The 27,529-nt window shown below is 36.8% G+C and overlaps 1 protein-coding gene across 5 annotated transcripts in view; it reads left to right on the top strand.

Moving 5' to 3' along the window:
• The window catches only part of XIAP (X-linked inhibitor of apoptosis), a 45,081-nt gene extending 27,827 nt beyond the window's left edge, over positions 1–17,254 (top strand). For all 5 annotated transcript variants that reach the window (XM_060001949.1, XM_060001946.1, XM_060001950.1 and 2 more), the window contains 4 exons: positions 572–650; positions 2,510–2,552; positions 6,283–6,495; positions 12,752–17,254. In XM_060001949.1, the coding sequence (XP_059857932.1) occupies positions 572–650; positions 2,510–2,552; positions 6,283–6,495; positions 12,752–12,945 (529 nt within the window). In that variant the 3' untranslated portion in view covers positions 12,946–17,254. The remainder of the gene's footprint in view (positions 1–571; positions 651–2,509; positions 2,553–6,282; positions 6,496–12,751) is intronic.
• Positions 17,255–27,529: the final 10,275 nt, after the last annotated feature.

Here is a 27,529-nt window from a genome sequence, read left to right as displayed (position 1 = left end):
ATAATATAATCATGCTGCTTACACTCAGTGGCATCTTAGAAAGATGACATATTCTAAACATCTCTTTGCCGTCTTGCCTCTTTAAAATAAAGTACACAGATGTGTACAGTGTACAGTGATGTGGATTTTTGGCCTACAAAATAGTACAACTTAAAACTTCAGAATGATCATTTGAAAATAAATTTTAACCTTAAACAGCCTTAAAAGGAAAAGCTGAAAGCCTAAAGAATTCCTTTAAAATGTACAATTGGTTAATCTCTAAATAAAACTCGTTAAGATTACTTAAAACTTGTTTTTAAATGTCAAGGTGCTAATTTAATAATTTGTGTAAAAGCTGAAAGTTCTCAAGTTGATATTTTTGTTGTACTGACATTAGCATATTAGGATAACAAAGAGAACATTTTTTTAACCTTAAAATGATAGTTTAATAAGGAATTGAGTAACATTTTATTTTGTGGCTCCTTAGAAATATCGAAAAGCAAGTTAATGGAATTAAGATGATGGAGGTTATATCTTTAATTATACTTTACTAATTTATGAGCTACTAAAGTTTAACGTTTTATTTGTTTAGGTGTAGATTTCTGTTAGAAGAGAAGGGACAAGAATACATAAACAATATTCATTTAACCCATTCAATTGAGGAGTCTCTGGTAAGTCACATATTGTAGAATATATATTTTCAGATATTACATAATTTGTTTTGCAATGATTTCTTAGTATAAAATTCATAGTATAGTATTTTAGATTAATAATGTATGGTGATAGAATGTAAAACAAGGGTGAACCCTAATGTAAACTATAGACTTTGGGTGATTATGACATATCAGTGTAGGTTCACTGATTTTAACAAGTGTGCCACTCTGGGAAGGATGTTGATAATGAGGGAGGGAACGCATGTGTTGGGGCAAGGGGTACATGGGAAATCTCTGTATCTTCCCCTCAATTTTACTGTGTACCTAAACAGTCTTTAAAAAGTAGTTGTCAAAAAATATTAACTCTGCTACATTGCTAAACAAAATATAATGGTTCAGAAGAGAGTTATGCAAAATCACCTAAAGAAACAGAATCGCTCCCAGGGCAGAAGGCTTGATGGAGGTGTTAAGACACCAAAAGAAGGTATGTGTGACCAAAAGGAAGTCAGTGAGCAAAAATGATACAAATGAACTTATTTAACAAAACAGAAACAGACTCACAGAAAACAAACTTATGGTTACCAAAGGGAAAAGGTGGAGAGGGGGATAAATTAGGAGTTTGAGTTTAACATACACAAACTACTATATTTAAAATAGATAACCGGGACTTCCCTGGTGGCGCAGTGGTTAAGAATCCGCCTGCCAATGCAGGGGACATGGGTTCGAGCCCTGGTCTGGGAAGATCCCACATGCCGCGGAGCAACTAAGCCCGTGCGCCACAACTACTGAGCCTGTGCTCTAGAGCCCGTGCCACAACTACTGAGCCTGCGTGCCACAACTACTGAGCCCTTGTACCACAACTACTGAGCCCTTGTACCACAACTACTGAGCCCTTGTGCCATAACTACTGAAGCCCGTGCCCCTAGAGCCTGTGCTCCGCAACAAAGAGAAGCCACTGCAATGAGAAGTCCACGCACCCCAGTGAAGAGTAGCCCCAGCTCGCCACCAACTAGAGCAAGCCCGTGTGCAGCAATGAAGACCCAACACAGCCAAAAATAAATAAATTTATTAAAATAAATAAATAAAATAAAATAGATAACCAACAAGGACCCTACTGTATAGCACAGGGAACTCTGCTCAATATTCTGTAATAAGCTAAATGGGAAAAGAATTTGAAAAAGAATAGATATATGTATAACTGAATCACCTTGCTGTACACATGAAACTAACACAACATTGTAAATCAACTATACTCCAATATAAAATAAAAATTTTAAAAGTAAAACAGTAATGTATGGTGAGCTTAAAGGGGAGATCTTGAAGAGTGCTCGTTTTTCTTAAGCTAAAGCAAATTTGTGAAAAGGGAATCAGGATGAACTGATTTAAGTATCACTGTAGGCGAAAATGGGCTTGAAGAACTAAAACACTTAAATCCCTCAGCCTTCTGAACTTAGACTTGTATAATGTGTTTTGTACTACTAGTCTTTAACTTTTCACAGACAATATTTAAAATCTCAAAAAGGTATCTATATTGATAGTGTGGCCTGGGGTGGCCAAGGCATCAGTACTTTGTGGAAAGAGCCCTGGACTAGAATGAGACAGAAGAGTTGCCATTATGGCCCTGCCATGAACTGTATTGCCTCAATCAAGTTGTTTAATCTCCCTGAGCCTCAGCTTCTTGTCTGTAAAGTGAATGGATTGGGTTAGATGATCTTTTAACTTCTAGCTTCATCAGGCTATATGCCTCTTGTGAATATTCATATGTTGAACTGGAATAAAGCTAATTTATAAACTCATGATTAACATAACTTCTCAAATTGAAGTAATTGTCTTCTACCAAAAGGAATTCTAACTTATAATTCATATTTCTATTTTAGACGAGAACTGCTGAAAAAACACCATCATTAACTAAAAGAATTGGTAAATATTCTTATTAAAATAAATACTTTTAATTTCATTGCCAGTTTATTATACTTGTTATTTATAAGGTGGAAAGGTAAACTGATTCTTTCAAGGTATATATCTTTGAGATGAGATTGCTGTAGACTTAAGAATTAATGAAGTGCCTATAAATTTAAGTTGGATATTTATATACTGGGAACATTAGTTCAGAGGTTGGACAGTTTTTCCAAGTTCCAGAGGAACAGCTGTAGGCTCTCCATTGTTATTTCTGTTAAAATCACAAAAAGCGTTAAGTGTATTTTTTTTTTTCGTTAAGTGTATTTTTGTCAATGGGGTTTCTTTAGTTAGCCAGGATTGTGAATCCAGTGCTCTACTAATGTGCCATCACCATGATCAGCCCTAACCTTCCTGCTTCCTTATTCCATGCCATCTTTTTGCCTTCCCCAGCTTCTTCACAAAGGGGTATGGTTTGGTTTGTTTACCTCCTATTACCTTTTAGAGAGGTAGAGGATTTTTATCACAAAGATTATTTACTCATGATAGGCATCTTTAAAAACTAAAGTGTGTGGGATAGGGAGGGTGGGAGGGAGGGAGACGCAAGAAGGAAGAGATATGGGAACATATGTATATGTATAACTGATTCACTTTGTTATAAAGCAGAAACTAACACACCATTGTAAAGTAATTATACCCCAATAAAGATGTTAATTAAAAAAAAAAAAAAAAAAAAAAAAACTAAAGTGTGCAGAGAAAGATATTATGTGAAACAAAGAAGATATCGTTATCCCACTTTTCAGATGAAGAAACAGAGAGGTTAAGTGACCTGCCCACGGTTACATTACAAAGCGTTAGTGGAACTAGGACTGTAAATAAGGTCTTCTGAATCCTACATCACACTACAGATCTCATTCTCAACGTAGGCATCATGTTTCAAAAATAGAATATGTCTGGTGATTCCCCACTCCCTATACTCATAACATCATCTATTTAGTATCTTAAGGATTAGAAGGCAAGAGAATACTATATATATTCATACGTATGCTAGAGAAGGAGAGCCAATTTGATACTATTTGATTAAGGTTTTGTAATGTGCATAAATGATACAGTTTAAGAAATCATTTATTCCAGCCTGTATTTTTGAAATTGTCCAGAAACAAAGATTCTATAACATTTCTTGATAATAATCATCCTTATACTGCATACTATTCCTTTTATGACTAGTAAGACTCTTGCTCTGGTTTAGGATTAGTGTTTTTAAATGAAGATATAATTCATATAGCAAAAATTGCACCCGTATAAAGTATACACTTTAGTGGGTTTTGATACATTCACAGGGTTGTACAACCATAACTACTATTTAATTGCAAAACATTATCATAACCCCAGAAAGAAACCCCATACTCCTTAGCAGTCATTCACCATTGCAGCCCCTCGACCCCCAAGCACAAACAACCACTTATCTACTTCTGTTTCTATAGATTTGCCTATTCTGGACGTATCATATAAGTGGAGTAATAATGTGTGGTTTCACGGTTCATCCAGTCATATAAGTTCAACCCTTATCATATATGAGTACTTCATTATTTTTTATGGTGGAAAATATTCCTTTATATGGATAATACCACATTTTGTTTATCCATTCATTAGTCAGTGGACATTTGGGGTGTTTCCACTCTTTGGCTATTATGAATGATGCTGATGCTGCTATGAATGTTTGTGTTCAAGTTGTTGTGTGGGCATATGTTTTTAGTTCTCTTGGGTATATGTTTAGGGATGGCATTTCTGGGTCATGTGGTAACTCTATGTTTAAACTTTTGATAAACTGCCAGACGGTTTTCCAAAGTGGCTGCACCATTTTATATTCCCACCAGCAGTGTATGAGGGTTTCAGTTAGTTTTTCTACATCCTTGTTAACACTTGTCTGTCTCCTTATTACAGCCCTCCTAGTGGGTGTGAAGCATGTCTCATTGTGGTTTTGATTTGCATTTCCCTGATAGCTAATGATGTTGGGCATTTTTTTATGTGCTTATGGGCCATTTGTATGTCTTCTTTGGAGAAATGTCTGTTCATCTCCTTTGCCCTTTGTTTAGTTGGGTTACTTTTTTTTTATTATGGAGTTGTAATAGTTCTTTATATATTTTAGTTCTTTGTACATTATACATATAAGTCCCTTGTCAAATATATGATTTGCAAATATTTTCTCCCATTCTGTGGGTTGTCTTTTCACTTTCTTGTTGGTGTCCTTTGAATCATATTACTTTTTAATTTTGATGAAGTTCAACTTGTCTGTTTTTTGTTGCTTATGCTTTTGGTGTCATGTCTAAGAAATCATTGCCTAATCCAAGGTCACCTGTGTTTTCTTCTAAGAGTTTTATGGTTTTAGCTCTTACATTCAGGTCTTTCATCCATTTTGAGTTAATTTTTGTATATGGTATGAGGTAGAGGTCCATCTAACCATCACCCAGATCAAGATATAGAACATTTCCACCACCCTGGAAAGCTCCTTCAGGCCCCTTCCCAATCAATATCCACCCTCAAGTTATATTCTGACTTCTATTACCATAGATTAGATTTGAACATCTTAAAAATGTAATCATACAGTATGCACTCTTTTGTCTCTGGTTCATCCTTATGATGATGTTTTGTTTATCGTATCTATGTGATTGATCCATGTTGTCTGTGGCAGTAGTTCATTTTTCTTTCTTGCTGTGTAATATTTGAATATACCAGAATTTACTTATCCATTCACCTGATGATGGGCATTTGAGTTGTTTCCAGTTTGGCCCTGTTATAAATACACTGCTGTGAATATTCTTGTGTATGTCTTTGGTGGATATATGTACTCATTTTTAATACCCAAGAGTGGGGAAGTTCCTGGCGGTCCAGTGGTCAGGACTCAGCGCTTTCACTGCCGGGGCGCAGGTTCAATCCCTGGTCGGCGAACTAAGATCCTGCAAGCTGTGTGGCATGGAAAAGAAAAAGAAAAATACTGAAGAGTGGAATTGATGAGTCAGAGGAGAAGTCTCCTCTTTTAGCACATCACTACACAATCTGTATTCCTACTTTGAGTGTCATTAAAGTGACTTTCTATTTGCTTTCTTGCCTTATCTAGTCCACCCTCCCCCCAGCTGCAGAAACTAAGTCAGAGAGATAGGAAGCTGATACATTCAAGGTTACAGACTGCGTCTTCCTCTATTTCCCATGATTTTTTCAAAATAATTGCTGGTGATTCACTAAAGGCATCCACGCTTTTCAGAATTTTGAAGCGCTTAACCCTTTTCTTATCTGTTTTACCTTATCTTGTACTGTTCATGTAGTCTTTAAAGCACCTAATCTCAATTCATAATGCTACAAAATACATACTCATTGCATTTTCAACTGTTGTAAGATTCTGAAAGTGATTCTTCAACGCCCAAGTATTTCTAAGTCCTCTTCCCAAAGCAGCTTTGGTTTGGTGGTTTGGTTTTGATTTGTTGTTGTTGTTGTTTATTTATTTGGCTGCGTTGGGTCTTAGTTGCGGCACTCGGGATTTTTAAATTTTTTTTGAGGCATGTGGGATCTAGTTCCCTGACCAAGGATCAAACCTGGGCCCCCTGCATTGGGAGCGCAGAGTCTTAGCTGCTAGACCACCAGGGGAGTCCCTGGTTTTGATTTTTTGCTTGTTGCTTAAATTTTTCTTTTCAATTATACTTTGCTGTTGAGTTGTGTTCATGAAAATAATTAAACTCTATGATCTTTTCCTCACCAGTTTTCATTTCAGATGATACCATATTCCAAAATCCTATGGTACAAGAAGCTATACGAATGGGATTCAGTTTCAAGGACATTAAGAAAATAATGGAGGAAAAAATTCAGACATCTGGGAGCAACTATAAATCACTTGAAGTTCTGGTTGCAGATCTAGTGAGTGCTCAGAAAGACAATGCACAAGATGAATCAGGTCAGACTTCGTTACAGAAAGGTACGCATGCCTGTTTTTAAAAAGCAAGACACACCTAACATCACTTCATTATGGATAGTATCTTACATGACTTGGTGGCCCATTCATTTCCCTCCTCTCATATTCCCCTTAGGATAAATGTTTTTTAAAACTTTTTATTATGAAAACTGTCAAACATACTCAAAAGTGGAGAGAATAGTATAATGAACCCTCACGTACGCATCGACCATCTTCAATAATTATCGACACTTTTCTAATCTTGTTTCACTTCTTCCCCCACCTTTTTTTCTTTGCTGTAGTATTTCAAAGTAAATCCCAGACATCCTATATATCATTTACCTATAAATACTTGGATAAATATCTAACAGATAGGGACTTCTTTTAACATCACCTTAATACTGTGTGTTAATCTGCTCAGACTGTTATAACAGTACTGTAAACTGGGTGGCTTAAACAACAGACATTTGTTTCTCATAGTTCTGGAGGCTGGGAAGTGCAAGACCAAGGTGCAGGCAGATTTGGTTCCTGATGAAGACTCTCTTCCAGGCTTGCTGATGGCTGCCTTCTCTAAGTCCTCACATGGCCAAGAGAGAGAGCACTCTGCTTTCTGTTCTTCTTCTTATAAGGACCTTGATCCCATCATGGAGTCCCATCCTCATTACCTCATCTAAACCTAATTATCTCCCAAAGGCACCACCTCCAAGTACCATCACACAGTGGGTTAGGGGTTCAACGTATGAATTTTGGGAAGACAGACATTTAGCCTATAACATACTATTGTCACACTTAACAAAATTAACAGTAATTCCATATCATCTGAAATTCAGTTGGTTTTAATTTTCCTCATTGTCTTAAAATGTTTTTTCAGTTCATTTGTTCTACTCAGGGTCCAAGTAAGATCCAGTGATCCATTCATTTTAAAAGTGTGAGTTTATGCTTTATTTTAGATAAAGAACAACAAAGACTAACTTTTATCGTTGTGTGTAGACTATAAGTTTTGTAGTTGAAACTCTTTGGATTTAGAGTGTTCTGCAACTTTTCATATGATGTAAATATATAAAGGGGTCATATTGCTAAATAGAGCTTGAATTAATGGCATCTTAATACTATGAATCATGTATAGAAAGTGTATTAAATAATGTAGAAGAGAAGTATATAACCTCCTTTTAGGAAAAAGAAAGATAAAAAATACAAGTTTCTCCTTTAAGGATGACAGCTACTCTAGAGCTTGCCAGCAACATTGGAGGTTAAAGAAAAGGTTTCAAACTGAATACATTCTTGGGGTACTTTATTATAATCGTTCTCTAAGCTTTTGACCACCTGTATCAAAAGATGAGAACTCTCCAAGGGCTAATGAACCTAAAAGTTCACTTTTTTTTTTTTTTTTACCTTAAAGACCCTTTTGATCTTTAGGTTATTTCAGATGTTTTTGAAACATTATTCAGATAATTACATAAGTCATAAAACAGTATAACATTAATGATGTTTTAAATTACATTAGTTGATGTAAAAGATTCAGCAGAAAGCATCTTTTCCTTAAAGATGCATGTATTTTAAACCTATAATAGCTCCACGTGTCTTGGTGATAGTGAAACAAACCATTTACTTCGTGATACCAGTGATTGTGCCATTCTCCCCTTAACCACAACTCAAGCTTAATTAAGTTTGACAATAAGGTGTTAGTTTTTATACCTGAAGGTGTTTACAACAGAAAGATTTAGTGGGTTGCAGTAGAAAGAGAACAGGGGACAGAGTGCATTGGGGCATGTTTGTCCTCTATCCAACAGGAGTTGGTGGGGAGTTCTTATTACTGAGACTACAAGCCAGGGTAGTGTGGGAAGGAGGGCCTAAACAAATGCCAGCTCTCAGGGGCACGGGTTAGAATTCATCAGATGATTTCTCCTTAGTCTCACAAAATTGAGAGGCAAGTAAATGTTACAGCCTGTCTTCTCATGGAGGACTGCTGTCTATTTCTCTTCCCCAAAGCTGATGAGGAAAGACTGGCACTAAGAATCTTTTAATTCTATACAAAATAGAGGGTGGGCCTAATTGAAGTAAAACAGATGGAAGTTATTAGAAAAAAGTACAATGTTATTGTTACTCATTGAGAAATCCTAGATTCAATACTAGTTTTTATCCCATTGGCTCTGTGACAGAGAATACCCCAGTCTTCTAAAGATAGTACCAAATTGGTATCTTTTTTTCTTTCTTTTTAGAAACAACATAGTATGATACAAAGCCCTTTATTTCATGTGTGTGCTAAGGCACTTGCTTTAATCCTTATGTGTATATTACAGAACATAATGTAAAAATCAAATAACCCATACACATTTTTTATCAGTCTGTCTTTCCACATGAATCTGCTCTGATAGGAACATTAACAACATCAGTTTATTCTAGAAATGGTTTAAAATAATGTAGTAAAAATATTAGCAAATAACATCAAAGATGATCTAGCTGTTGCCTTTATTGCTATGTGCCAGAACCTCCTGACCTAGAAGGGGGCCTTGTAGAAAGTAGAAGGGGAAAGGTACCTCAGGAAAGGAAAGAACCTAGTAGTTACTCTAAAGGCTAGAGTGAAGTAATTGCCAGAGGTAAACTATTAGTCTGGAAAGAATGCCCAGACCATCACCATCTCAAGTAAGTGTCTGTATGCAAGCCTGAAATAAGGTAGGAAAAGTGGAGTTAATGATATCTGTGTTTGGTAGGCATGACATTTCATCCATTGTGGTCTGCAAACATGGAATCACAAATAATCGGAATGAAAGGAACCTTAAAGATCATACAAAATTTTCATTACTTCAGAGAAAACTGAACTGCAGATATGCTGTTACTCAAGGTCACTCAGATAGTTGGGAGTAAAATTCAGGTTTCCTGACTTCTGGTCCGGTGTTCCTGTTTTTTCTTGTTTTTTTTTTTTAACTTTTTAAAAAATTGTGGGGAATTCCCTTGGCGGTCCAGTGGTTAGGACTCGGCGCTTTCACTGCTGAGGGCCTGGGTCCCATCCCTGGTCAGGGAACTAAGATCCAGCAAGCCACGCGGCGCAGCCAAAAACAAAGCAGTTGTGGTAAATACACATAAAATTTACCTTCCGAACCATTTTTAAGTGTACAGTTCAGTAGTTTTAAGTACATTCACACTGTAGTGCAGTCAATCTCCAGAACTCTTTTCATCTACAAAACTGAAACTCTTTACCTATTAAACAACTCCCATTTCCCCCTCCCCTGGCAACCACCATTCTGCTTTCTGTCTCTGTAAATTTGACTACTGGAGGTATCTGATCCAGTGTCCTTTTTTATTCATTGTGGCATTACATCCAAAAGTAATGTGTAAATTACTTAATTGTCTTCCTTTTTTTGATTTTTCTTGGAATTACAAAGCTACCTTTTTTTTTTTTTTTTTTCCTGCGGTACGCGGGCCTCTCACTGTTGTGGCCTCTCCCGTTGTGGAGCATAGGCTCCGGACGCGCAGGCTCAGTGGCCATGGCTCACGGGCCCAGCCACTCCACAGCATGTGGGATCCTCCCAGACCGGGGCACGAACCCGTGTCCCCTGCATCGGCAGGCGGACTCTCAACCACTGCGCCACCAGGGAAGCCCTACAAAGCTACTTTTTAAAAAACACTGGGAAGGGGTCGTCCCCTGACCCCCAGGACTGGCCCAGGTGTAGAGAGACTACCTGAAGGGAAGGAAGCACAAAAGAGACCTGCTGTAGACTCAGGGCAAAGGGAATGCCAGGCCTGGACCTGTGAGCACTACAGGAGGAAACTCTAGCATGGTGGGACTAGCTCCAGGCACACAGGAGAAGTGCAAGAGGATTGGACATGAAGTTACTTGGATTCTTCGTTCTCATTTGCCTTTTTCTGCTTCTGCTGCATGATCTCCGAGTCCCTCTGCTTGTGGACGGCAGCAGAAAGCCTGTTATCTCAAATGCTTTCCCTTCACCAAGTCACTCTGCTTTTCCATATTCCTCTGGCAGGCTAGCTCGCACTGGTTACCACAGTCTTGGTGATGGCATGAATATATACTTTATTCTGACTTTTTTGGTCAGATGCTTCCATATAATATAAATCAGTTTATAATGCCATCCCTTTGCTTCTGTTGTTTCCTATGCCCCGAATGCCTTTTTCCTGTTTGTATACCTCATCTGATGCCCCACTCCACCCCCAGTTCCTTAAATCCATTTCTTGAACTCATCCTTCAAGGCTCAGCTCAAAGGTCACTTCTTTGAAGTTTTCTCCAATACCCATAGCAGAGTTTGCAGCTCCCTCTACTCTCTCTGCTGTTAAAGCAATTGTAACATCATTTTGGAACTGTCTTCTTTTCTCTCCTGCCCATTAGACAAGCTTCTTGGGGGCAGGCAGTTTATCTTCTTATCTCTATGTTCCATCTTTGAGTTTTGATTATGCCCAGGAAGTTGCCTTTTAAGAAAAAAGAGATTATATAATCCTTTTCTCCACCGCTAATCAAAAAAACCTTTCTGAAGCAATTCTGATATCTTTTTCCAGGTTAAAACCCTTCACTGGCTCCTGGGGTCCTCGGTGTCAAGTCCAAACTCCTTTACATGGGTTGCCAAATCCTTCATGATCAGGCTCCTGCTAACCTGTAGCCTCATGTCATGCTATTTCCCCCTCAGATTCTCTTCCCAAGCCTTACCCGTGCACTTGCAGGCCTGGTTCTGTCTCTCTCCTTGGAGCCTGCTTATGTCATTTCCTCTGCCCAGAACCCTCTTCTCCCATTGCTCCTGTCCCCCAAGGCCGTCTCCCTCTCCTACTTTACTCCTACTCATCCTTTAGGACCCAGTTTAGGTATAATTTTTTCTGGGAAGCCTTCCCTTTATGTGTGTGTGCACGGACACACACCCTTCCTGTGTTCTTCATAACACGTTATAATTCCTTTTTATCATCACACTGTATTATAATTTCCTGTCTGCTTGTGTTCCTTACTTGTCTATGAATGATTGGGAGCCCAGGGTCTATGTATTTGTTAATTGTTCTTTCTCTAATGCCTAGAACCTAGCTAAGTGTTCAGTAAGTGTTTGTTGCATAAAATTAGACCACTGTTTCCCAAACCTGTTTTCAGAATAGTGTTCCCCAGAATGTTAAAAGAGATGCCATGAAAAATGAACTCTGTAGTTAAATAGGGAAATGCATTTTGAATTTCTAAGAGGGCATATATGCTTTATCATACTGCCCTGAACTTGATAGTCATGGTTCCCAAATGCCAGTGTGCTCAACCCCATTATTTTAGATTCAGTGAATGGGGCCAAGGAATATATTGTTAAAAAAATGCCCCAAGTGATTCTCATGTGAGGCTGAATTTGGTATACACTGGTATACAGTGATTACAAAGGTTGTTATAATATGTAATGCATTTGGAATACTGCGTAGTACATAGTAGAAGTGCTATATTACTGTTAACTGCTGCTGTTGTTGATGTTGTTGTCATTATAGTTATATATGACAGTGAAACACATTTCTATGACATATTTGTTAACATTTCACAAAACTTAGTTTGACAAAGGCTGAATTAAGCAAGAACTTCAGTGCCAGCTGTGTATTGATGACACCCAAATCTCTATCCTTAGCCCTAACTTCTTCTGATCTCAAGACTTGACTCTCCGATTGCCTGTTGGACATTTTTATATGGATGCTGTGCAAGCACCTCAAAAAATCTTGAAAATCCCAAACCTGTACCTCCTTGTATATTTCCTATTGGCATTACCATCCCCTTGTCAGCCATGCTAGAAATCTTGAAATCAACTTTATTTCCTTTCTTCCTCATCCCTCACATCTAGTCACCAAATCCTACTTGTCCCACTTCAGAAGTAGCCCTCAAATCCATCCCTCCATTTCTGGAATAAGCCATGCCTTTTCTATATGCTACTTCTTTTACCTAAGCCTTGCTTCTCTGCTTAGCAAATTGCTATTTTTAAATGTCACTCTTCCACTTCCCCCTCCCCCATCCAACAGCCGCCAACCCGTGAAGCCTTCCCCAGCTAATCTGAACAGAAGAACTTGTTCTGTGGTCTTGTCCCAGAGACTTTGTATGTAACTTTATTATAGCACTTATCACTTTGTGCTTACCTCCGTAGCCTCAGCTCATGTCTTTCTCTCCCACTAGCATGCGAACTACTTAAGAGCAGATGCCATATGTGAGTCATCCTATCTCCCAACACTTGATTAGTGTCTGGCACATAGTAGGGGTTCACATTATTTCAGTGGATTTAAACAACTAAGAAAGTCTAAAATTAACACTTTTTTTTCTCTCTTTGTACAGAGATTAGTACTGAAGAGCAGCTAAGGCTACTGCAAGAGGAGAAGCTTTGCAAAATCTGTATGGATAGAAATATTGCTGTAGTTTTTATTCCTTGTGGACATCTGGTCACTTGTAAACAGTGTGCGGAAGCAGTGGACAAATGTCCCATGTGCTACACAGTCATTACTTTCAAGCAAAAAATTTTTATGTCTTAATCTAACTACAGTAGGCGTGTTATATTCTTATTACCCTGATTGAATGTGTGATGTGAACCAACTTTAAGAAATCAGCATTGAATTCCATTAGCATTTGCTACCAAGTAGGGAAAAAATGTAAACTGTGATGTTATAGTTAGCAATCTAAAATTTGAATTTCTGGATTTTTCAGGATTTTAGCTGTATTATCTGTCCTATTTTTTCACTGTTATTTAATTGAAACCCTAGACTAAGAAGCATCATATTATTATAACTGATCACAATTTGTATATGTAGTACACTGACTTAGATTTCTAAATGTAAGTGAATTAATCAACTGACTTTTTCATCCTTTTTAGATAGGCTTAACAAATGGAGCCTTCTTTGTAAACGTACAGATTAATCTCCCCAATCACATAATTTGTTTTGTGTGAAAAAGGAATGAACTATTCTACACTGGTAGAAAGATAGAGATTATCTTTAGATGTTTGTGTTTTAGGATTTTGTCCACTTTCTTTTAAAATTATACACATGTACTTGGGTGGATGATTTTTAAAAATGATTTTGCCATCGTTAAAAGGGTATTTAATGATTGAATACCATCTAGCCTACACGTACTGACGTGGAAAGATGTCAGAGGTATATTAAGTTTAAAATCAAGTGGCAAAACACTGTGGATAGAATGAGCCAAGTGACGTGTGTGTGTTTTATATACGTATAGAACAGAAGATTTGGAAAGATAGGCACTAAACTGTTAAATGTGGTTTCTTTGGGGGGGTATGGGTCCCAGAGGGGCTTTACAGGGAGGGACCTTTCACTTTCTACTTTTTTTATTTTGTTCTGTTTGAATTTTTTATAAGTCTGTATTACTTTTGTAATCAGAATTTTTAGAAAGTATTTTACTGATTTAAAGGCTTAGGCATGTTCAAACGCCTGCAAAACTACTTACTGCTCAGCTTCAGTTTTTCTAATCCAAGAAGGCAGGGCAGTTAACCTTTTTGGTGCCAATGTGAAATTTAAATGTTTATATGTTTTTCCTGCTTTGTGGATGAAAAATATTTCTGAGTGGTAGTTTTCTGACAGGTAGACCATGTCTTCTTCTCTTGTTTCAAAATAAATATTCCTGATTTTGTAAAATGAAATATAAAATATGTCTCAGATCTTCCAATTAATTAGTAAGGATTCATCCTTAATCCTTGCTAGTTTAAGCCTGCCTAAGTCACTTTACTAAAAGATCTTCGTTAACCCAGTATTTTAAACATCTGTCAGCTTATGTAGGTAAGAGTAGAAGCATGTTTGTACACTGCTCGTAGTTATAGTGACAGCTTTCCATGTTGAGATTCTCATATCGTCTTGTATCTTAAAGTTTCATGTGAGTTTTTACCTTTAGGATGATTAAGATGTATATAGGACAAAATGTCAAGTCTTTACCTAAGTTTTTTGTTTTCTTGTCTAGTGATAGTAGTAGATACTTCTGAAATAAATGTTCTCTCAAGATCCTTAAAAACCTCTTGGAAATTATAAAATATTGACAAGAAAAGAAGAGTTGTTTGAATATTAAAGAAAAAATAAAACTTGAATAAGAATCAGTATATATTAAAAAAAGAAAATGAAAGTTTAAAAATGCTTCATAGAACACCCAGACAAAGATTCTCACAACAACCTGTTGTAGAGGTGAGTGAGGCATTTTACTGTAGAGAAAAGTTTGAGAGTGGAACTGTTAAAAGTTATATTTTTGTTGTATTTTCTAAGAGAAAGAGTATTATGGTCTCTTAACCTCTGTTGATTACTACTTTGATATTCATTTAAAGCACTGCAAATTTAAATGAGAATTTTAAAAATCAAATAATGACTGCCCTGTTTTTGTTTTACTATGTAAATCCTCAGTTCTTTACCTTTGCACTTTCTTCTACTTAGGTTTAGTTATATATTCATTAAGTTAAATTTTACATGTATAGTTTAAGCTTTAAATTTAAACTTAAATTACAAGGGGAGAAAAGTGTTAAAGTTTTAAAAATGTGTTTTCCAGGACACATCAGCTCCAAGTCAGGTAGTTAGTTCAGTCTAGTTGTTGGCCGAGGACTGAACTGTTTTAACATAAGGCTTTTCCAGTTCTGGAAGCCTCAGTTCATTAAAACTCTTCTAAAACTTGTATGTTTAGAGTTAAGCAAGACCTTTTTTCTCCCCATGAGTTGTGAAATTTAATGCATGAAGCTGATGTGGCTAACAAGTTTATTTTAAGAATTGTTTAGAAGTGCTGTTGCTTCAGGTTGTTAAATCACTCAACACTCCAACTTCTAATCAAATTTTTAAAGACTTACCAATGTTTGCCTTTGTTTGCACTATGAAAAGCCCTGGATCCTTCCCATCTAATTGTGCAAAGAATGATCACTTGCAAGGTCAAAAATATAGCCAGATCCAAATCTCTGCCTCCCCCTTCCTAAAATAGTTCTCACTATCTACATGTAGACATTCTTTTCTATATAAAGTTCACTCTAAGATTTCAAAAGGCACCACCTATTTTACTACATTTTAGTCATGCGAAGAGTCAAGTTGTTTTGTAATAAATAATTATCTTTATTCGTAATAATCTGGTGTGCTGATCAAAAGCTTTGTCTTAATTTTTGAGAAACGGGTTTAGTGTTTATAAAATAAATTCCAGTTTATTAATTAGTAGCTTTGTATTGCCTTTCCTACTAGATTTTTTGTTTGTTTTTATTTTTTTTCCCCTTTGGTTTGGGGCTAAGATGGGGTAGGATGGGTGTAGTGAATGTATATGATGTGATTTGGCCCTGTGTATTATGGTCTTTTGTTGTTATATTATTTAAATGTTGGTAGTTTTTTTCCTGTTTTCATTTTAATGGATAAAATTGGTATTTTGAACTCTGAACGGAGACTACCACCACAGCATTAGTTCCACATATCGTACCCTTTAGATCAAAATCATTGTTTTATTTCCTGCTCACCCAGTTGTTGAATATGGGGAAAAGGGGTGGAGGGGCGGGAGAAGTAGGATAGGTTGTGTATCATTTCCATTAGAGAAATAAGAAAACAGGAGGGAATATTTGACAAATATGGTTATTTTTAGCCAAATCTGCTTTAAAAAAGAAAAAAAGAGGTAACCATTTCTTCATCTGTGAAATGAGAATAGTACGTGTCTTACAAAGTTATGAGTTCAAGGAGGCCATATATGTAAAATACCTGGTATAAATGTTAATTCCCTACCTAACACTCTTTTACCTTCCGTGGATATGCCTTGACTCTGGAAATGTGGGCTAAAACTTAGATGATATCTTTCAGTGACTCTTACTCATTTTTTTTGTTTGTTTGTCATAGTCAAGATGCAAATTACAATGAACAAGTAGGTCAAGTCCTTAAAAATATTTAAATTCCTGTTTTAATAACTTGAAAAAAATATTCTCACCAAATTTAGTTGAGCTTTCCTAATAGAAACAGTTGGCTTATTCCCACTTTCATAATCAGTTTCAGTTTGACTCTTGTACACTTAGCACAGTGTGAATTTCATTTGCAGCATAATAGGATCATAGGGTGTCAGAGCTAGAAGAGACCTTAGAGAGTATCTAAATTCATCCCCCTTGTTTTACAGATAAGGGAACTGAGGCTGAAAGGTGAAATGATTTGTTCAAAGCTGTATAGCTAATTAGTGATAGCTCAGACTGGGTCATAGTTTGACGGTGAAAAACTTCAAGCTACCTCTCCAGGGAGGTCTCAAATGTTTATTTTTTCTTGTATACCATACCATAACCTTCACTACATATTAAATGATACTTTATAACTAATACAATAGGACAATCTTAAATACATATAGCTTCAAATTGTACAATACTACATTAATGTTTGGGTGGTAAGATTCTATTTTGAAGTCTAAAGTTTGCAGAAATGCATATAGATTTTTTGGCATTTATTACATTCTTGTGTATCATTGATGTAACATTTAAAATTACTATATATTTTGTCATTCTGTCTATACTTAGCAACAAATTTGCATTTTTTATTTGATGTAACAAAGGCTTTAATGTAATTTTTGTTAGAAGAGTTTGCATTTTTTTCATTACTGTTATACTTTATCTAACCTGACAAAATGACTGATTCTTATGTCATTGTATTAGTGTTGTGAATAATCATGTGAAATGTGTGAGAAAGAGTACTATATTTGTGAATATAATTTTATGGCTCTTTTCATTTAGTAGAAACCTTTCCATCAGTATGGAAAACTAAGAAAATTGCTTTCTACTGTAAAATCTGGCAGTCATCATAGATTAAAGCTTATTTTTCTGTGAATAAAACTTATTCAATAAAGCACTATTCTTTAAAATGATATCTTATTACTTAGTTTCATTTTCTCAGAAGAAAATAAAATACTTAAAAATACTAAAATGTAACCTCCTAAATATACCCTATGCCATTGGGCCAGGCAGTAAGATACACATCAAGTCAGATCATATTTAAAAAAAAAAAGAAGACATCTGCTTTCAAATTAATTTATAGAATTCTATAAGTGCATAAAAAGTTAATTTTTAACATGTGTAAAAATATGAACCCCCCCCTCCCCACAAAGATTGGCCTGGTTGACTCAAGAGATAGTATAGTCACCATAACAAGGCTTGAACAAGCAAGAGACCTAAGAAGCCACTGCCCCTTTGAGGCAGGCAGCAGAGAAGGATTTTTGTGAGTCTGTATTGGCAGCTGCCCAGAGAGTTTCAGAAGCTACAAGCAAATCTGGTGGAATAAAAAGTGAGGGAATAAAGGATCTTTAAAGGGAGAGAGAAATTTAGAAGAGGGCTATTTCCCCTACCCCTGCCTGCCCACAATGGAAGTTCCTAAATTGAGATTTGTATTTCAGGCCTAGTCTGTATAGTGACTGATTATTGAATCCTTGACTATGTTATCACTCTTATCCGAGATATACCATTAAGACCTTGTTTTAAATGCAGTCCACATTTTGTACATGTTAACTACACTTTCAATGAATATTGATGAAGATGTGAATTTTCAAAGCTTTCTCTTAACAGAAATTTTCAAACTTACATAAAAGTAGAAAGGGAAATATAATGAGTCCCATGGTAATCATCATTCAGCTTCAACAAATAACATTTTGCCAGTCTTGTTTCATCTAGGACTCTCCCTCCCTTTATTTATTTTTAGATTTTATTTATTTATTTATTGCTGATATATTCTAGAGTAAATCCTAGACATTATGTTATTTCTCCTGTAATTACCTTGTTATATACCTATACCAGATTAGAACATTTTTTAAATTGTGAATTTTTAACACCGCTATTACTGCTAAATATTAATGGACATCTAAACAAGAATTAAAGGCAACTTTATTCCCCCTTTCACCCTATTTGAAGATTAAGGTAAATAAACCCCCTCAAAACTGATATTTAAAAAATACTTTTAGGGAGTTCCCTGGGCGTCCAGTGGTTAAGACTCAGTGCTTTCACTGCCGTGGCCCGGGGTTCAGTCCCTGGTCGGGGAGCTAAAGATCCCACATGCCACGTGGCGCAGCCAAAAAGAAAAAAAAATTTTTAAATGATCTTCTCACTATTTCATTTGTAGTTTGCTTATAGATTATAGAATAAATGTGGTGCCTATTAAAAGTTGGTAGGCTAACTTGCAACAACATGGATGGACCTAGAGAGTATTATACTTAGTGAAATAAGTCAGAGAAAGACAAATACTGTATGATATCACTTATTTGTAGAATCTAAAAAGTAAAAATATAACAAACATTCACAGATACAGAGAACAAACTAGGGGTGAGGGAGCAGGTAAGGGACAAGATAGGGGTATGGGATTAAGAGATACAAACTACTATGTATAAAATAAGCAACAAGGATATATTATACACCACAGGGACATATAGCCATTATTTTGTAATAACTTTAAGTGGAGTATAATCTAAAAATATTGAATCACGGTGTTGTACACCTGAAACTAATAAAATACTGTAAATCCACTAAACTTCTATTTAAAATTTTTTTAATAAAAAAACTAAAGGTAGGCTAACTGCATGGTGTATGGATACCTAGTGGTTCTCAAAGTGTGGTCTGGAGACCAGCAGCACCTGCATCACCTGGGAACTTGTTAGAAATACAAACTGTTGGGCCCCAACCTAAACCTAGTGAATCAGAAATTCTGGGGTGTAACACAGCAGTCGGTGTTTTAACAAACCCTCTAGGTGGTTCTGATACAGGCTAAAGTTTGAAAACCACTGGCATATGGTATGGGGTCCGAATCCAGAAATAACTAAGTGACTGAAACCTGTAAGTTAAATTGATGTAGCTCTCTGCAGGTGACTGTCATCCTTAACCTTTCTTCTCCTTGTAACTCATTGCTGATCCAGTCCTGTATTTTCTCCTGCTACCAAAATGCGAAGACTTAAAATGCAACATCCTGAAAATCCCTTCTGATTCCACTTTTCAACAAAATTTTCTTGCATACAGTACTGTTTGAATTTGATAATGCAAATCATTCTTCAGCCCCTACACTGCCAAGTTCAGAATAGCCTCACATTGCTCATTGCCATTAAACTGTCCTCCAATCAAGCAGTGAAAGGGTTAAGTATTTGAAGTCTCTCTTATAAGCACTAGTGTGACAGCAATTAGTTGAAATTGTACAGAACAGACCTGCACTTCTAGAAAGAGCCAAAGCTTCAGTGAAATGTGAGCAGTTAATCTACAAATGATAGAGTTGGAAGTGGTCAGCCTCTCTAATTCATAATAAGTAGCAGTTCTGGATTCTTTTTTTAGGTCTGAAATTTTAAAGTGTGGCACAAAAGAAAATTCTTGTAGTGGTTTTAGGTCTCTAAAGGTCTTCATAGTTGCATAAATCCACACTAAGGTCAATATTGGTCTCTAACTGTATCCAAAATAAAAATTTTAAGGTAGATAAAGGCTAGATGAAAGTCAGACTTAGTTTTCTTTTCCTGCAAACTACTAATTTGCTTATAACAAACACTTCCATAACCTAGCCATTTGGCTTTGTATAGATTTGGTCTGTTTAGAGTTTTTTTTTCCAATCTTATTCTGTTTAATTTGATATTTCCAAGACCCTATATGCGCCATAACTAGTAACTACAGCATAAGAAATCTTTTGCACGGGCCTATGCTTGTTAACTTTAGGCTTATGAATAAATAGTAGAAGAATACTGGTTCAAAACAAATAAGGAGTAAGAACCCAAGAGAAACCAAACTTTATTTCCCCCTTTTATTTTCCCAGAAGAATTTAAATATTCAAAAAAAGAGTAGGGTATAATTAATTGAGGTAATAGTATTTAAACAATGATCTTGCTTCAAAATCTAATTCTTGTTTCAGACAATTTTATGTTTCAAAAATATTTTTTACATGCAAAATTATAAATGTCCATTTGTTACAAAAACTTTTGAGCTTTCTTTTAAGTCTGTGTGTTGTGTTTTAACTTTATTTCGTTACTAGGTACTAGGGATTTCTTTTGAATTCCATTAGCTTAAATAAGGGGCTTTGCATTTTTGGCTAAAGCATCAAAAATGTATTTTCTCATTAAATATTGGAATTTTGTTTGGCAGTGATTAGGCTCTCCTTCTGCCAGATTACTGACAATTGGATTGAGGAAGGAAAAAAGAACACACAAGTATGTTCATGAACAATTACTGATGTTTCAGAGGAACTTAAATTGAAAACAAAGACCCCAAATTTCCCCCATAAAATTAATCTGGAGTGGAGAAAAACTTGCTAAAAATTATTTTATTTTTCATTAAATAAACATTGTGCAGGGATTTCCTAGCAGAAATTTAACAAAGGCCTGTGTTAATCATTAAGAGAATGACCTGACTCACCTGGAAAAACTTGTTTTTCTTTCAACTAGATTTTTGTTTGTTATTTGACTACTAAAAAGAACGTACTGTACTTATGCCTTTCTTGGTTTTCTACTGTAAATATTTCAGATACATTATGTTCTTATAGCTCATATAAGAATTAAGTAAAGGACTTCCCTGGTGGCATAGTGGTTAAGAATCCGCCTGCCAATGCAGGGGACATGGGTGTGATCCCGGGCCTGGGAAGATCCCACATGCTGCGGAGCAACTAAGCCCGTGTGCCACAACTACTGAGCCTGCGCTCTAGAGCCCACGAGCCCCAACTACTGAGCCTGCGTGCCACAACTACTGAAGCCCGCGTGCCTAGAGCCCATGCTCCGCAATGAGAGAAGCCACCGCAATGAGAAGCCTGTGCACCGCAACGAAGAGTAGCCCCCACACGCCGCAACGAAGACCCAATGCAGCCAAAAAAATTTTTTTAATAAATAAATTTTAAAATAAGAATTAAGTAAAAAGACCTATACTTAGTATGAGTTATAAATCAATATATGGTCATTTACATGTAATGAAATGTAACAAAAATATTAACACATAGGGATAAGTATCCCTGCTCCACCTACCTCAGAGGAGTGTTGAAAGGATCGTATGAGTAAATGTACATGAAAGAGCTTCAAAAAGTATAAACTATATAAGCCCAAGGAATCATTCCTCTAATTAGAGTTTACTGGACTAATTATGGGTTAGTTTCATACAAAATTAAACAGTGTGGACCAGTATCTGATTAATCAAGGATGTATAGTGATGAAATTCATTTATACAGTTTCTTGGCCATTTCCGTGGCTCTCAAAATCCTTTACATGCATTATCTCTTTGCCTTCCACTCTCTACATGGTTACTCCTGTGTTTAAATCAGAAGTGTATGGGTAATGGCACGGAGATAATTGGAGAAATTGTTGCTGTACAATTTTGGAAATTGTGTTCATAAACCCTGCCATTCAAGTGGCCCTTAAATAGATTTACTTGGGCAGTCAGGCCAGCTCTGTTTTCTAACGTATGAAAATAAGACTATATAAAACGGATAAATTCAGGGAGGATAAAATAATTGGTCTGGTACTCTTGCACTATGCCGTTGTGTCTCTCATTCATTATAGTCACAGCACCTCTATAATTTATAGCTGAAGAACCCCAGACATAGAGGTTACCTGACTCACCTAAATCATATGGTGAATCACGAGTCGAGCTGTTCTTATAGGCAGTGAATATGTTTCTGGCTAATTTTCGGCATGAATTAGCTAAATTGGCTGCCTCACTGTCTGAACTTTTGAGTGTATACGTCCAAATCCAGGCTTTTTTTTGTACAGCAAGACCTGGCTGGCCATATGATACCAAACCACAAAGCCAAATAGAATAAATAGGTATATGTGGTCCTTACCATGTCTACTCAACTAGAATTGAAAAATTAAAGTAATTCTAAAAAACAAAATTGATTAACTATGTTTCTGATCTTAAGAATTTGGAAATGAGGAAGAGAATGTTTCACTACGTTGCCAAGGCAAACCTTGGAGGTCAGGAACCATATCTTCCTAATCACTATGTTCCCAATGACTAGCATGCTGTCTAGTCCATTAATAAGCAGAGTTAATTTTTTCAATACATAGATGTATGAGTGAAGGAATGAAAGAACAAATTAGTAAGTGAATGGAGTGGGAAAGCCTCCTCATCTAAAAGTTGTGCATTGACAAATGTAATACAATTTGGAATCAATACTGACTTTCTACAAATTTCATTTTAGTTTTTTTAATGCACCAACATTAAACACCTACTATGTGCCAGGCTCTGTGCTAGATGCTAGGGAGTCAATTCTATCACTGAAGGGCAATAGGAACTGTATCTAATTCAAACTTTGGGGAGGGTGTTGGGGGGCAGTATTCTGGAGTATGGGGCCCTTGCAGTAGTCAAGGAGGTGGCGGAAGGGATTTCTGCCTGGGAGGGAAGCATGTGCAGAGCTCAGAATCAAGAAAGTCTGACATATCTGAAGACTAAAAATGGAGGTTTTGAATGAGAGGTCTAAAGCCATTTGCTGGGAATCCTCATGGCCATTTTGTGTGCGCTAGGTCTCCTTGGGTACACATTTTGGATCAGTTTGGTTTTCTTTCTCCCTACAGATTAGAGAAATTCAAGATGGTATGATGGGTTTTGAATTTCTGAGCACGAAACAGGTGAGTTTTTTCTAAAGCAGGTTATGTGAGGTATGTTGGGGTATAAAGGAAAGGATATTCACTCACCAGGCAACCATCACCTTTTCTAAGCCTTTGCTGGGGCTGGACGGTATATACAAGGCTCACACAAGTTTCTTTTTATTTGAAATATATATTCAAATTAAGGCACCTTGTTTAACACGTTTAATGAAATCTTGTTTCACTTCATCATTGACCTCCACCAGTGTCTCTTAATCCTATTTAATCGTACCAACAGTGTGTAATAATTGCTTGCAGCGTACACAGAAATTCTGGGACATAGTGATAGAAGAAAGTAACACCCAGGCTGGGTCCTCCTGCAGTTTATAGTCTTGGTAGTAGAAAGAGATTTACATTCATCATTCACAAGGTATTCCCCCATTCCAAACATAATGCAGCGACCATTGGTAACCACGGTGGGTGTTGTTTAACTCAAAACAAATCAAAGGAACAAAAGAGTGTAAATATAGTGTGATACAGAGCTAGATTGTGTGGTATAGACTAACATTATTACAGGAACAAAGAAGGACAAGTGAGGTTGTGGCCCAATAATTGGAGCAGGTTTCATCAGAGTGGTGTGACCAAAGTTACAGACCCTGAGATTGTTGAAGGCTGTTCAGATACTAAAATTTTATGTTTGTATGTGATATATTTGTTGTTGTTGTTTTGTTTTGTTTTCTATGCAAGGTTAATGGAGGACAAAAGTACCCACTTGGGCTGTTATGCTATAGGCTTCTGTGTGTGTTCTGGCATGTGTCTTGAATAATATTTTAATATATTTCCATACACATTCCATTAAATAATGACTCTTTGAACAGCATTTCATCTTAAAAGGAATTAAGCCTCCATTGCTTCTAAGCAAAAATTAGAAGCCAAAGTTCCCTCAAAGTCCTGCTCAAGCATTCCCTCTTCATTGGGAAATGGTCAGTTAATTCAAATGACAAATCAGGAACGGGAGCAACTCAGCAGGTGATTCATGGTGTGATTGAAAGGGCCTGGTACGTTTTCTATGTCAGTTTCTTCATCTATCTGTAGGAAATAATGGTCTCACAGAGGTGTTATGAAAAATAATTAAAGTTGGTAATGTGCTTTGAGATCCATGGATGAACTGCGCTTTCAAAGTGCATAATTACACACCACAGTGAGTCTCTCAGGCTGGTTTCCTCTACTCAGTCTTTCATAGGTATTAAAAATGACCCAATATACACACTATCAAACGTAGTAAGGTAGATAGCTAGTGGGAAGCAGCCGCATGGCACAGGGATATTGGCTCGGTGCTTTGTGACAGCCTGGAGGGGTGGGATAGGGAGGGTGGGAGGGAGGGAGACGCAAGAGGGAAGACATATGGGAACATATGTTTATGTATGACTGATTCGCTTTGTTATGGGGCAGAAACTAACACACCATTGTAAAGCAATTATACCCCAATAAAGATGTTAAAAAAAAAAATGACCCAGTTCAGGTAGGTTTTCCTTGTTCTCCAGTTGCTACTACATTTTTTAGCCACTGATACCAGTCGCCTTTAAAATGTTTAGAATACAACCCACAGTAGTAGTAAATACCACTAATCCTTTGGCTTTAGGATTCTTAAAGTCTTTTCTTTGGCGGAGTTTAGTTTTCCAGATCACTCTCTACCTTCATTCTCAATCTTTCCACTTCAGTTGACTCACTTATCTCCTCTCTGACGCCAGTCCCAACAGATTGTAAAAGATCAGCTCAATGGCTTCACTGAAACCAAACAGGAGGTCTCGCTTTGCTTTGCTTAATACTTGATCATTTCTCCTTTGCTGTTCTTATTCCTCTTCTTTCCCTCCTGCCCTCTCCCCCATTTTAATTGACCTGTTGGAAACACCCAGCAGGTGAAATTCTTTAGATAACTCCACAGCAGGCTGAAATCCAAATGTTGAGCTGTTGAGTTGGGGGAGGAAAGAGGCTAGGATTGGCCAAGCAGAAAACAAGAGGGGAGTTGGGAGCAAGATGTTGTGACAACATCCAAGTCTATCTGGGTAGTAAGGGGAAACCTAGAACAACAAAACCAACTGAGAACAACATGAGAAAAGAACCACTGACCCCTAACCCGGGCAGCCTTCCCACAAACTCCTTTTGCCATTTTTGCCATTTGAGAGAAGGAAGCAAGAGAACGTGGTATTGCTCCGCATCACAGGAAAAACAACGTCAAGCATATATTTCGTAATGCTCTTGGATTCACAGTGACATCTTTATGTTCAAAGGAAAGCACACTTCTTCCAAACGTTTGGTTCCAAGATGGAATATGAAATGGAATGAGACTATGAGTATAAATCAAACTTTTTCTTAAGCGCCTTTTGAATTCTGTCATTTATCAATATGTGATACAATTTCAACATCTGAATCTCGGGCAAAAGCTTTCCTTCATTCCCCCCAACCCCAATGTTCTGTCTGCACTGCCTGGTGGAGGGAGGGGGCAGAGTTTCCTTTAATAGAAACCACTGCTTGAAGCAGTGCCCATGCTGAAGGGCTTCAGTTACTGTCACTAAATTAGAACTTTACCAGAGTAAAATACCCAGAGACTGGGTCAATTTTACTCTTTTACTTTGCCGGTAGGAAATATTTTCCTTCAAACGGAGTAAAAAACACAAAGAGGGCTTTTACCGTTCTTGAAATACTGTAGCACTGCATATGCTTCTCACTCTAAGTGCAGAAAACTTTTGAAAAGTATCTATTTATATAACATTTTGGAAATGACGAAATGTAAGAAATGGAGGACGGATTAGTGGTTGCCACTAATCTGACTGCCTAGCCAGTGCTTTTCCAAAAAAGGGACGTGTAAGAAACAAGATGTAAAGGTCACTGAACTAAAAATCAAAAGAAATAGATTTTATTAGTAGCTCTGCCATTGTATGTGTTGAAAAGATACAAAATACAGACTTTTTTTTATATAATGAGGAGGGGAGATCAGAGGGAGGTGGGTGTGGTTATAAAAAGGCAACTTGAGGAATCCTTGTGGTTTGGAACTGTTCTGTATCTTGACTGTGGTGGTAGATACATGAATCTACATGGGTGATAAAATTGTATATAAATTAATACAAACATGCATGCTTGCACCCACAAACACACGTACACAAACTAGTACAATTAAAACTGGGGAAATCAGAATGAGACCAGTGGACTGTATCAATGTCAATATTCTGTTGTGATATAATATTACAGTTTTACAAGATGTTAACACTGGGAAGACCTGGGCAAAGTGTACAAGGGATCTCTCTGTATTATTTCTTATAATTGTAGGCAAGTCTACAATTATCGCAATAAAATTTTCAATTTTAAAATAGTTAACCAGGTCTTTTCTAGGCCCCACTCAAATAGCATAGGCAAAGAGACAAAATACCCATAGCTGAGATAAAGAGAAGAAAGCTGGACCCTGAAGACTGACTGACCCAGAACCAGAGTTCGATAAATCAGAAAAGAAGAAAAAAAGGGTTTTGGTTACAACTTAACATTCCATGTAAAGGATTTAATTTACAAATTAGTAAAAAAGATGCTGAATTGTACAATATTTATTTCTCTTTAAAGTTGGTCTAGGGCTTCCCTGGTGGCACAGTGGTTAAGAATCCGCCTGCCAATGCTGGGGACATGGGTTCGAGCCCTGGTCCAGGAAGATCCCACATGCCGCGGAGCAACTAAGCCCGTGCGCCACAACTACTGAGCCTGCGCTCTAGAGCCTGCGAGCCACAACTACTGAACCCATGTGCCACAACTACTGAAGCCTGCACGCCTAGAGCCTGTGCTCCACAACAAAGAGAAGCCACCGCAATGAGAAACCTGTGCACCGCAACGAAGAGTAGCCCCTGCTTGCCACAAATGGAGAAAGCCTGCGCACAGCAACAAAGACCCAGCACATCCCAAAATAAATAAATAAAATAAATTTTTTAAAAAATTTAAAAAAAAGAAATGGTAAAATTTATTGAAAAAGACAAAGTTGGTCTAAGATATTAACTTTAAAATACAACTGTAATGGGGATATATATATATATATATGTATATGCATAGCTGATTCACTTTATTATAAAGCAGAAACTAACACACCATTGTAAGCAACTATACTCCAATAAAGATGTTTAAAAAAAAATAAGATAAAAAGATGCAATGTACAGCACAGGGAATATAGCCAAAATTTTATAATAACTATAAATGGAGTATAATCTATAAAAATAATGAATCACTATGTTGTACACCTGATACTAATATAATTTGTCCATTATACTTCAATAAAAAATATAAATTAAAAAAATACAACTGTAGAGGGAGATCAGCTTGGTGCTTTGTGAGCACCTAGAGGGATGGGATAGGGAGGGTGGGAGGGAGATGCGAGAGGGAGGGGATATGGGGATATATGTATACATATAGCTGATTCACTTTGTTATACAGCAGAAACTAACACAACAATGTAAAGTAATTATACTCCAATAAAGATGTTTAAAAAAAAAACAACTGTAGACAAGGACTTACTGTATAGCACAGGGAACTATATTCAATATCTTGTAATAACCCATAACAGAAAAGAATCTG

The sequence above is a fragment of the Delphinus delphis genome, chromosome X (assembly GCF_949987515.2).
Source record: "Delphinus delphis chromosome X, mDelDel1.2, whole genome shotgun sequence".
In the NCBI taxonomy this organism is placed as follows: Eukaryota; Metazoa; Chordata; class Mammalia; order Artiodactyla; family Delphinidae; genus Delphinus; species Delphinus delphis.
Note: the sequence above shows the minus strand (reverse complement) of the source record. Positions and strands in the feature narration are given on the sequence as shown.